At 45.0% G+C, this 12,487-nt stretch overlaps 1 protein-coding gene across 1 annotated transcript in view; it reads right to left on the bottom strand.

Moving 5' to 3' along the window:
• LOC131689555 (heterogeneous nuclear ribonucleoprotein L) overlaps positions 1 to 12,487 on the bottom strand; it is an 803,699-nt gene that overhangs the window by 200,710 nt on the left and 590,502 nt on the right. Inside the window, exon 6 of the mRNA XM_058974744.1 lies at positions 10,681 to 10,764. Coding sequence (XP_058830727.1) covers positions 10,681 to 10,764 — 84 coding nt within the window. The remainder of the gene's footprint in view (positions 1 to 10,680; positions 10,765 to 12,487) is intronic.

Below are 12,487 nucleotides of genomic sequence, written 5' to 3'. Positions count from 1 at the left end.
GATTATTTCTATCGCCTACATAGAATAAGAAGAAACTCGAATTATCACACAGCGATTGAGATGTCTCACGCCTTACTACACCCCCATTCGCCAATGCTTAGACGTAATTCCAAACCGTATCGATTTTGAGAATATTTTAACAATCAGTTATACATTCGCCCTAGCCATGTATTTATGTGGTCTAAAATTAATGCAAATTCGTTCTAATCTTACTAAATCTTGCTTTGCACCATATAGAAGCAACTAAATAGACTACAATGCAAGGGTGGTCCTGTACTCTGCATAAACCTGATTCGACTATCTTGACTCAAACGCTTAGAACAGCTTACGCTACAGGATTTGTAATCAATCAATGGCCTAACCCGATTCGAGTCCCTCATAATGAAGAATAAATCGAATCATCTTTTCATACAACCCCGTCTTGAGCGGGGGAGTAGTGAATAAATTACACAACAAATTGTTTACTCCGGTCCGGTGGCAACCGAATCCATTTCCAGCAGTCGGTATCGACGAACGGCCGCCCACCAACCACTCAGCCACACAATCGAATCCGTTCCAGCGGAAAATGTTTCCACATTCTCCCCCAGGTATACAGATATACATATATTTAAATGTGGAGCAAATTCCAAGCAACATCTGGTGCATCGAAACAATCCTAACCTCTCCTTCGACGTCGTCGTCAGCAGCAGCAGCACGGGTAGCGATGACGGTTTCCTAAATCTTCCCAACTGGATGCACTCGGGGAATGCATTTATAATTATATTTCAATCGGGATTAGGTTGCCGGTCGATGAAAGCGTTTCAAGAGAGTGGATTAAACATCTGTTGTTGCTCGGGTCGATTAAAAGCCATACAGCGTTTCCGTGCGGTTCTTTCAGATTGAGTTCTGAGCGGGTTTTCGGAATTCGCTGAAAATAACTTAATCATTCGATCGATTGCGCAATCTGCCGTTCACTTGAGTTGAGTGGTTATTTAATTTGGATTCAAACCTAAATTTTTAGTTTCAATTAATTACTAAAATGAGCAGAGTTTTGATCTATTATCAAATAATTATTAAATCATTTTCAAAATGGGCTTGAATATACCTGCCAACAACAAAGTGTTTGATGCTCTCAGCTGGCAAAATGGAATTGTTATTCATTAGCGAACGATAGACTAAAACATCAATGACACATATCTAGCGGTAATTTATTGACGCGATCGTTTGAATGATGTTTATTCGAAAATTTACGACTTGTTTCAGGCACCAATGAGTTGTCGGTCTAACATATGATATTTACATAGCTTGTCGTATCATCAGGCAACGAATTTAGGCACTGGTATATACGAACGTGCTCAATTTCTGCTCCAAACAGCATCGAGTTTTGCATTGTGTCCATCCGCGAATATCGGATTCGTGCCCTAGATTTACCAGATGCACATATACTATGATACTGTAAAACTTTGATTTCATTTTGATAACTATAACCGATCTATCAATCAAGCTAAAGGGTCGTAATAACTATGGACTCATCCTTCGGAACTGAACATCATGATTAACGTTCTGATATGGTTAAATTTCTGTTAACGAAGAGTGTAGTTGTCCATTCTCTCTAGGTTTTCCGGAGCTGTTGAAGTGGCCAATGAAGAATCTTTTAGTTGATATATGTACCAAAACTGCCATTCTGAAACACATCCCAGATTTTAAATCGCTTTGGCATGTTCAACGCAAAAGCTACAGAATTGAGACCAAACAAAAGTTGCACCATTGGCCTGGTCGGCTAAAAACTGGTTCGCCCGCATGAAACTTTACATTAAATACTTCAGAGATTAGGAACACGTTTTACTCCCAGCTCAAGACAAACAAAAATTCACTTCCTCCTCCAGAAGAACTCTATATCGAACCGTTTCCTCTCGTGCTATAGACCCTCGAATGCCCGATGGTCTGATTGTTTTAATTTTCCTCCAAAGGATTACCCCTCAACACCACCCATCGCATCGATGGGTGGTGGCTGGACGTGAAGATAAGTTTCTTTGTTCACCACCACACAAGCTTCAATTTCAATTCCATCTTTACGCGCTACGAGAAAGTATTTATTCTTCTGGTGCAACCATCACGGGTGGCGAGAAATATGACCGTTTAATGGCCCGAATGTTGGGTGCGATCCGAACACGATTCGGTTTCCCGCTGCTCCCTAAGTGCCCATCAGCATTAAGCGACCGGAATCTGCCCCAGTTAAACAACACCCCGATTACGAGCTAAATAATTGTGTGTTGATTATTTTTATTTTTATGGTTATATTATTCACAACACACAGCAATTACTTTGTTTTGTTTTATTTTTTATTTCGCCAGACTGGTCCCAGTACATTGCCAGAGCAGAGTTGGCGGGGTGAAGTGATTTGTGAAAACAGTGCAATGTAAATTCGATTTTTTTTCGCTCAATCCTCACAAGGTTTCAGTACACTATGCCCTAGGGAATACGTGTGTATATTGGTAAGAATTGAAAGGTGGGTAACGAGGCAGGGATTTTCCTCGCGGAGGGAATAGGAAATTCATATTTTCATATTCATACCTTCGCGGTTCAACAAAAGTTAATGTTTAATGAAAGTATTCAAATGGTATTTGCTAGTCATCGACTTGAAAGATTTTATTTACTAACGCTGAAAAAGCGTGCATACAGTATACACAAATTAGACCTTACAGAGGGATTATTTCACCATACAGCAATCCCATAAAAAGTTATAGGATCTCTAAGAATTTCGTAATACTTGGTAAAATTGTTCTTCATCGAAAAAAAGTTAGACGCGTTTTTGTCTTTCTCCTACACAAAGGGATACAGCGTTCCCATTGGCTGCTATTGAATTTAATTTAATTCCGACTTCCGGTTCCGGAGTTACGGGTTGAAGAGTGCAGCGACGAATTAAACTTCCAAATACATCGGAATCAGCATTTACCTAAAGCTTGAGCTTAATTATGTCTGGGAGTAGCGAAACATCTTTCAATATGCAATTCCTGGTAACCCTAAAGTGTTTATTGATCAATGCCGGCGCCGGCCAGACCCGAACGTAGATCGCGGAAGGAAAGGGAAGGGATGTTAGTCCGATACTTGCTTTTGCTAGAGGCCGTATATACTACTGCGCACTCCACAAGCATCACGGGAGGAGGAATTTGTTAGTAAGTATAGAAGTTTCATTCTACTTCTTCTTTACCGACGCTAGAGAGATGACTTTACTATCTGGAGTAGATATCGATCCATCAACTCATGGACCGGGGACCAACGGTTTTACTTCCCTTCCGAAGGAAGACGTGACCACAGATTTTTTCACCTCAGAAAAATCTCAACGACTTCGGCTGGGATTGAACCCAGGCCAACTGGAATGAGTGGCGGTCACGCTTACCACTCAACCACCGGAGCCGTCGATCGGAATCAGCATTTACCTAAAAGATGCGAAACTTCGTAAAATGTGTTTCAAATTGCTTGGATTTATAGTCTCCAAACCCACTTTTACCATTTTGGACACCTTCGGCGGAACCGGAGGATTCGAGAAAGTGGGTAAGTCCCTGAATGTTGAATTCACATCGGCTTCTTAGAAGTGTGACTAAATTTTCTCAAATTTAGTCCTAAATGAAAACTACAGCATGCCCAGTAACTGCTATAAAATTCCATTGGAATTTCTGGTTTCCGTGTTACGGGTTAAAGTAAGCGGTCCCAAACGAAATACCCCTACGAAACGGTATATGTAAATGATAAAAAATTAGACCAATTGAAATGCGTTCTAAATTGCCTGAAATTTTTGCTCCAGATCACTAATTGTAAATTATAGTCTCTTTGACCTAATTTAGAACCGGTGCGGATTCCGGAGATATGGGTTCCGGAGTTATGAGTAAAAGAATCCGGCCACACATGAATTTCCCATATAAATCTTTTTGCCTTTCTCCTATAAAAAGGTTGTGCAATCACTCTGAAAATCGACTTTTTAACCGAGGGTCGGAGGGTTGAAACTCTTGACTCACAACCACACCCCTGCTGCAGTGTTTAACATCCTAGACAACAGAGAGTATGGAACGTCGTACTCAAAACCGAAGAGATTCGGACCAAATTGTAAGGATTCGTAGTGGTTTCAATCGTACCAATCGTACCTTACAGACCTTACTTCTACGTCATGAATACCTCAAGGAAGCCACTTGGGACCGTTAATATTTCTGCCGTACTTCTTTGATGTACATCTAGTTTAGAAGACTTCATTTTTTTCGTAGATATTATATAGAGTCTCGATGTTTCATATATTTTAAAGAAATTTGTCATATGTGATCTAGGCTGGTAAATCCAACTAATTTTGCACTCATTTTAATAAGGTTTGCATCATTTTGATATCATAGTTGTATTAGTTTATAAGGAAAATTTCTTCGCAGCCGTAGCTCCGGAACCGGAATTCCGATCGACGCAAAATTCTATAGTAGCTGATGAGAAAGTTGCACCTATCATTTGAGTTTATGCAAAGCGGTTCAGCTATTTATGAGAAAAATAAGTGACATTTTTGGTACTTACACACATACACACAGGAGGCAGTTGGGGACAGCAGGGACAGGAAGGACAGGAGTCTAGGAGCTTAACGGCTTTTTACTGCTCTCAAAAAAGACATACCTGGGACCGCTGTCAGCAGAGTGGTTTCGAACATAGTCTCCGAGCTGCAAAGGAAGCGGCGAAGGGACCAACAAGAAGCCACAAATCGGGTTTCGAGAGAAATTCCGCCGCCGGCGAACTCTCCGACTGTGTAGACTAGGTTTACCACCGGGGACCAGTTGAGTAGTATGTAACGTAGCACCGAGTTTGGGTCGTCGGCGCGACCTCGACACCCTACCGGGTAGCTCGTGAGTAGGTTAGATCCACCGCAGGGGATTAGACCGAGTAGACTACGTCGCACAGTTAGAAGTGGGTCGTTGGGGCGCTGGTGAACTGGAAACTACACTCCACCCGAAATCGCCGGATAGACCTCAGTACCTACTGGCTGGCCCGTTGATTGGGCTAGATCCACCGCCAGGGACTAGATCGAGTAGATCGGTATGACGCGGAGAACTAAATAGCTCACAGAAACGAACATCGGTATCAGGAGCAATCTACTGCTTGGTTTCGAGAGAACCTCCCTAGATCATTATCGGGGACTAGACCAAGTAGTTCGCGAACAAGTAAGGGCGAGAGCTGAATGGCTCATCGGGAGAGTAGAGCGAAATGGAACGAGAGGGAGCCAAAGGGCTCAAGAAATAGTGGTGCTAAAACCATAGAAGAATCGGTATCGAGAGAACTTCATTCGACGGGGAACTCTCCGTCGGCGTAAGCTAGACTGAGTAGACCGCGACTAGACACCACCAGTCGCGGGTCGTCGGGGTACCAGCGAACCGGATGCCCTGCTCCACTGGAATCGCCGAATTGACTTCGACACCTGGCTGGTTGGCTCGGTTTCGGGAGAACTACTCTCGCCGGGGAATCCTCCGCCGCAGTAGGCTAGGTCCACCGTCGGGGACTAGACCAAGTAGTTCACGAACAAATCGGTAGCTCAACGGGTAAATGGCGCTGAATTGTACGAGAAGGGAGTTGCGGTGCTAACTGGCACAAAGGAGCCGAGTCGTGGTACTTAATGGTATAAGGGAACCCAAGGGCTCGGTGAATTAGACAATCTGAGGTTTGCCACCCAGATTGTCTTCCTAGGGGAGGAGCACTAAGTCTCGACTCTCAACCTGCTTTCCGACTGCCATGCAGAAATTGCCAGTCTGTGTGGATGGTGGAGAACTGGTGATGAGTCGAGGAGCGGGGCTAGGGAGAAATCAAATTCTGGCCAAGAGCAGTGCTTTTTAGCGGGTTGAATGATGGCAGCCCAAACCCGTTCCCTGAGACATTTGGGTTTTTGTACATTTTTTCCCGTTTCAGGGTTTTCTTGATAATTTTTAATGCTCTCTAAAACACAGGAGGCAGCATGGATAGAAGCTCAAAGACTTAACGACGCCCCCCTCCCCCTCCTTGAACCTACTGCGGGTTGGGGAATCTTGCTAGGATGTGGCGAGGTTGAGGCAGCATTGGGCTCTGTTAAACCCCTAAAAAGCCATAATTCCGAAAACAACTCCGACGAAGCAAGTCTATACCGCTTCTGCTAAGATCCTAAGATTTCAGTAATCAAAAATCTTAAAAGCACTCTAGCTCAACCGGAGCGCCAACCAGTATATCAACCAGTATCTGCACCAGTAATATCCTGATTACGACATGCTGACCATGGCGAACGTCAATAAACAGCACACGGATTACGAATTGGATAGCGATTGCCTGAGTGATGAAGGATGATACCGACTTAAAATGGCGAGTAGGCTAACAGCACGGTTGCCTCCGTCTAGCTAAAACTCTGGCAGGTCTCCGGGTATGTTCAAAACTCGTCTCCGATGATGGCACTAGGTTCGGATGAACCGTTCTCAATTTTACGCGGATCCGGTTCTGAACACTACTCCCATTGAAGCGTAGTGTCAACCCTAGCATGGTCTCCTTGCTTGTAGAGATTTCCATGGGATCGCAAGAAGGGACTACGTACAATACGTGAAGATAGCGACTCGAAATTGGGACACATAAAAAGTAGGCGCGGCGAATCCGTTCGCCAGAGAAGGTTTGGCGAAGGGATACGGAGGGCGGCTTGTGACGCCACAATACCATGAAAGCTGGAACCACGCAACAAACTGGGTCCAGCTTGCTGGTGGAACGAGACGCTTAGCACGCTACGCGCTTGCTTGTCTCAGAGCCAGAAGGCGCCGCTTGTCTCAGAGCCAGAAGCAAGTTAGTCGTGATGGCGAAAATCGGAAAATCAAAGAAAGCCTGCCCAAACGTGATGCAGAAAGTTGCGATCCTGACATACGCGGAATTGTTTAGGATAGTGCTGCAGAAACGTCTAGATGATGGTAACTTCTCCAAAACGTGGAAGGTACAGAATCTGGTTTTACTGCCAAAGCCAGAGAAGCCACCGGGCGATCCAGCCTCGTACAGACCTATATGTTCGCTGGATACACTCGGAAAACTCGTGGAAAGAATCATTCTTAACAAGCTGAAGAAATGTTCGGAGGGCGAGCGCGAGCTGTCAAAGATGGTTCACGATAGATATGAAGAATGCATTTAACAGCGCCAGCTGCGTAGCCATCATCGCAGCGCTGAACAGAATGAGGGTTCCGGACTATACTGAAGAACTACTTCTAGAGCAGAGTTCTGCTGTACAACACGAGCGAAGGGCAGAAGTCTAGGCGAGTCACAGAGGGCGTTCCTCTAGGATCAATTCTCAGTCCAACACTTTGGAACGGGACATCTAAATACTGCGGCTGCCCAGGAAAGTGAAAATCGTGGGTTTTGCGAAGGACGTGTCACAAACGGTGATGGGTGAGACACTTGAAGAAGATCGGTGTCGGTGTCGGAGACAAGAGACGCGATTGAGAGCTGAATGAACGGGACATGCTGCAAATAGCTCACCACAAGACGGAGTTGTTGGTCAGCAATTGGGAGTTATAATCGACGACCGGTTGAGCTTCAACAACCACGTAGACTACACTTGCGGAAAATCGGTGAAAGCACAAAACGCAATAGCGAGAAGCATGCCAAACGCCAGCGGTCCGAGAAGCAGCAAGAAACGACTGCTATCTACAGTTTCGTCATCGATATTGTGATATGGGGATCCTGTCTGGGGTGCGGCACTGAAAACCTAACGGAACCGTGAAAAGCTGAACAGGACATTCCGACTGATGGCCGTACGAATAGCGAGTGCGTACAGAACAATATCATCGAAGTCAGTATGCGTCATGGCCGGGATGATTCCCATCTGAATCACCGGCGGAGGATATCGAATGCTACAATCGGAGAAACATGAGGAAGATGGTGAAAATTGATTCGATGGTGATGTGACAGCCGGAATGAGACAATACAAAGCAGGGAAGGTGGACCTACTGGCACATCCCAAATCTGTTGACATGGATCAATAGAAAGAATGGAGAAGTGAACGTCCACCTGATGCAGCTTTCGTCGAGCCCTGGATGAAGAAGTATCGGTTCAGGCACGCAACGTCACCATTGTACCCAGAGTATGAAAACGGCGATGGGACACCAGAGAATGTGGTCCTCCGCCGGAGTAGGCTACATCTATCGCCGTACTTACCTTACCGTTCAGGTTAGAGCCTTGTTGTCTCTTTCTGTATGCAGAAGCCGTCTCCACTCCACTCGGTCCATTGCTGCTTGTCGCTAGCCTCGTAGTCTTCGAAGGGTCCGCAGGTCGTCCTCTATCTGGTCACTCCACCGTGCTCGCTATGCGCCCCGTCTTCTTGTTCCTGTAGGGTTGCCCTCATTAACCATCTATACCGGGTCGTCGTCCGACATTCTTACGACGTGTCTAGCCCACCGCAAACGTTCTATTTTTGCGGTATGCACGATGGATGGTTCTTCCAGCAGCTGATGCAACTCATGGTTCATTCGCCTGCGCCACGTTCCATCTTCCATCTGCACGCCACCATAGATGGTACGCAACACCTTTCGTTCGAAAACTCCAAGGGCACGTTGGTCTTCCACGAGATTAGTCCAGGTCTCGTGGCCGTAGAGGACCACCGGTCCAATCAGCGGCTTGTAGATAATCAACTTCGTGCGGCGTGAATTTTGTTCGACCGGAGCGTCCTTCGGAGTCCAAAGTAGGCACGATTTCCCGCCAAGATCCGTCTTTAAATTTCTCTGATTGTATCATTGTCGGCGGTTACCAGTGACCCCAAATACACGAATTCGTCGACCAGTTCGATTTCGTCACCGTCAATCCGAACTCGGGATGGGAGGTCCACATTGTCGTCTCTAGAACCTCTCATGCTTTTAGTCTTCGTAATGTTAATGGCAAGTCCAATCCTGCTGGCTTCAGGCTTCAGTCTGATGTACGTTTCTGACATCGCCTCAAAGTTCCGTGCCATTATATCAATGTCGTCGGCGAAGCCAAGAAGCTGGACGGACTTCCTGTCGATCGTGCCACACGTGTCTATCCCCACTCTTCTTACACCTTATAACGCAACGTTGAACAGCAGGAGCGATAGACCATCACCTTGCCGTAACCCTCTTCGAGATTCAAAGGGACTCGAGGGTTCCTGATACTCGAATAACGCACATCACCCGATCCATCGTCGCTTTGACTAATCGTGTTAGTTTATCTGGAAAACCGTACTCGAGCATTATCTGCCATAGCTGATCTCGATCAATTGTGTCATTCGCCGATTTGAAATCGATGAACAAATGATGTGTGGGCAAATTGTATTCGCGGCACTTCTGCAGAACCTACCGAATCGCAAATATTTGGTTCGTGATGGCACGGGAACCCATGAATCCCGCTTAGTTGTGCCCCACGAACTCACTTGCAAATGGTGACAATCGACGGCAAAGAATTTGGGATCGCCGGGAACTAGTCTAGTAGATAGCAACAGAGCACAGGATGTGAGTCGTCGGAGCGCCAGCGAACCGGATGCTACGCTTCACTCGGAATCGCCGAATCGACCACGGAATCGGCGAATCGACCACAGCACCCCAGACAGTCGCGGGTCGTCGGGGCATCAGTGAACCGGACGCCCTACTCCTCAGGAATCGCCAAACTGACCTCGGCATCTGGCTGGTTGGCTCAGTTTCGGGAGAACGTTTCTCGTCAGGGAACTCTCTGTCGGAGAAGGCTAGGTTCATCATCGGGAACTAGACTGAGTAGTTCGCGAAGTGATACTAAATGGCACGAGAAGGAAACCAAAGGGCTTAAAGGAGTGGCGGTGCTAAAAAGCATCGGACAAGAATTTTAGTAGAGATCCAAAGGGCTCAAGAAGTTGCGGTGCTGAAACCAAAGAAGAAACGGTATCGCGCGAGCTTCTTTCGCCGGGGAACTCTCCGTCGGCGTAAGCTAGATTCATCGCCGGGGTTTAGACTGAGTAGACCTCGAAAAGGCATCACCAGCCGCGCATCGTTGGGGAGCCAGTGAACCGGACGCCCTGCTCCACCGGAATCGCCGAACGGACCGCGCCACCTGGCTGGTTGGCTCGGTTTCCGGAAAATTCTTCATCGGATTAGGCTAGGTCCATCGTTGGGGACTGCACCTACCAGACAGTCTCAAGTTTCCCGCCCAGATTGTCCTCGTACTAGAAGAGCAGTAATACTCGGCCCACATCTAGTTTTCCTAATGCCATACAGAAATTACGACATTGTGTGGATTGTCGAAAACTGCTAGTGTGTCGAGGAGGTGTGCTGTAGTTCTACTGAAAGAACTAACTACTAAGTAGTTGGATTGGAGTGTGTGTGTGTGTGTGTTGTAAACTTAAAAAAACCTCTCCTCGAAATAATGCCGTAAGGTAGTGCCGGGAAGGAACCTAGCTACTTTTAAAACACTTCAGTTTGAGCTAATAATAACAAAAATCGGTTCAGTGGTTCAGAAGCTATGGTTTCTTAAAAATTCGACTTTTGAAGAAACAAGTTTTTTTGTACCAATTGAGATTGCATAACTTTTTTTCGTGAAATTGCTGCCTTATATAATTATGAATACACGGTAATCTGTTAGCAAAACTTTTAAATAACTTCCCACAAGACACATGAAAAAAAACATCCCGAACTCAAACAAATCGGCGTTCAAGCCAACCGAAAATCAAGGAAACCTAATGTGAAATAGAAACAAAATACTTACTGTACGGGGTGGGTCTTCCGCCGAAAATATTCGGATCGTGCAGCAACGGTGCCCGACCATTGCAGGCTTCCTTGCTGGCAGCTGCTGTGGCGATCCGGTAATTTAGAAGAAGCCAGCCATTCAGTTCCAACAGGTAGGACGAGAAAAAGAGCAAAACAAACAAAATGAAATAGGGATTAGTTTTCCAGTAGGACACATTTCATTTCATCAAATTCGGATCAAAGTTACAGAAAAGCAGGCAAATATTATCTATTATACTTAAATGTATTCTTCAAACGGGCATGACTAAAACAGTTTTGTTTACTGGAAAAAATCTAGCTCTAGCACAGGTGGTGGTAGATTTAATCTAAACAAGTATTGCAATTAATTAAAAATAAGTAACCAAACATACAAAGTAAAGGGTGAGTTTTTTTTCCAGAACTAGTCTCTAGCAAACTAAACATATTACGCAAATCTTATCGTATTCATTTTCATACATGTTTTGCCTTAACACCGTAATTGTGGTTCAGCCTGTTATTCAATGAATGTTTTCGTTCGAAACACTGTAACAAAATCGTGCATGAAAAGTGCTATGTTGGTATTATTCTTTTGTCTTATTTTTTTATTTTTGAAAGTCTTACGACAGAGAAAGAGAGAGAAAAAGAATTCACGACTATTTACAGTATGGTTCGGTGAGGTTATGTCGACTGTTGTGTTGTGTTTGGTTAGCGCAAAACAGACCAATGCCAAAACTATCTAATATCACACTCGAAATGACAATTCTGCTGTGTATCTATATCTAGTGTTTCGCAGTGTGGCGCGGCTGGTTTGGTGATCGTTTTTGGAGGTGGTGAATGGCGGTTTGATCGAGTCTTCAGAGGCGGGGAACAGTAGCTCGTAAATTTATATGAAACAACAAACAACAAATTGCCCAATTACAAATCCGGTTTCCGGTTTCATTCTGGCCATAAATAGCAATAAACTTACCCCGAAACGGTTGCTTTTCGTGACACAGAAACTCAAAGAAACTAGCAAATGAAGGGAGGTTGCGGTGTGGCGTTGGTTTCGGTCGCCGTTGCTGTGCCAGAACCCAGGTCGCTCCGACGGATGACAGTTATCCCCGTGAATCGAAAGATCACTTTTTCGTCAGTGTTTTCTTTTACTGTCTCGCTTTATTACGCATACGCAGAATCGGACGTGTGAATCGATTAGCGTTTCAGTTTTGTCCAGCGAAGATGGCGCCTTCGTCGCGAATATTGCGATTCGTTTCCCTCGTCGACGTTGACCGCTGTCACGCGCGCGCTCCAACGAATATGTGATCATTTCCTGCACACAGACAAACACAAGCACACTGAATGCAACCGCTTTCTTTGATTTGGTTTTGATTGGGTTTAGTCAAATCATGTTGTTTTGTTTACAGTGTATTTTTTTATTCGACAGGAATAGTTGTGTTTGTGTATGTGTGTCAGTTAGTACCCAACAGTGAGAATTTTAGTAACTTATCATGTTTACATTCATTAGATATAGATTGAAGACAGACGTGTGACATGTTGCTCGAGTGGAAGATGTTTGTTTGTTGGAGTAGTAGTACTAGTAGTTTGACAGTACAGTTGTTTTTGTTGAAATCTGTCTATCGTATCACGCTCACTTCAAATTGAAATTCTGTTGGCTTGATTTGATGGTTACTTGTTTGACTTTTCGAGTTCAGTCTGCTTGTCTAAATCTGCTGCTTGTGTTTTTTGAGTGTTTTTGTGTTGTTATCTTCTTGGTCAAATCCTTTCCATAAGACGGGGACAATGAATGAGCAGCAATCCATCTTCCGTTCAGA

The sequence above is a fragment of the Topomyia yanbarensis genome, chromosome 3 (genome assembly GCF_030247195.1).
Source record: "Topomyia yanbarensis strain Yona2022 chromosome 3, ASM3024719v1, whole genome shotgun sequence".
Taxonomy (NCBI): domain Eukaryota; kingdom Metazoa; phylum Arthropoda; class Insecta; order Diptera; family Culicidae; genus Topomyia; species Topomyia yanbarensis.
This window is presented reverse-complemented; position numbering and strand designations above follow the sequence as displayed.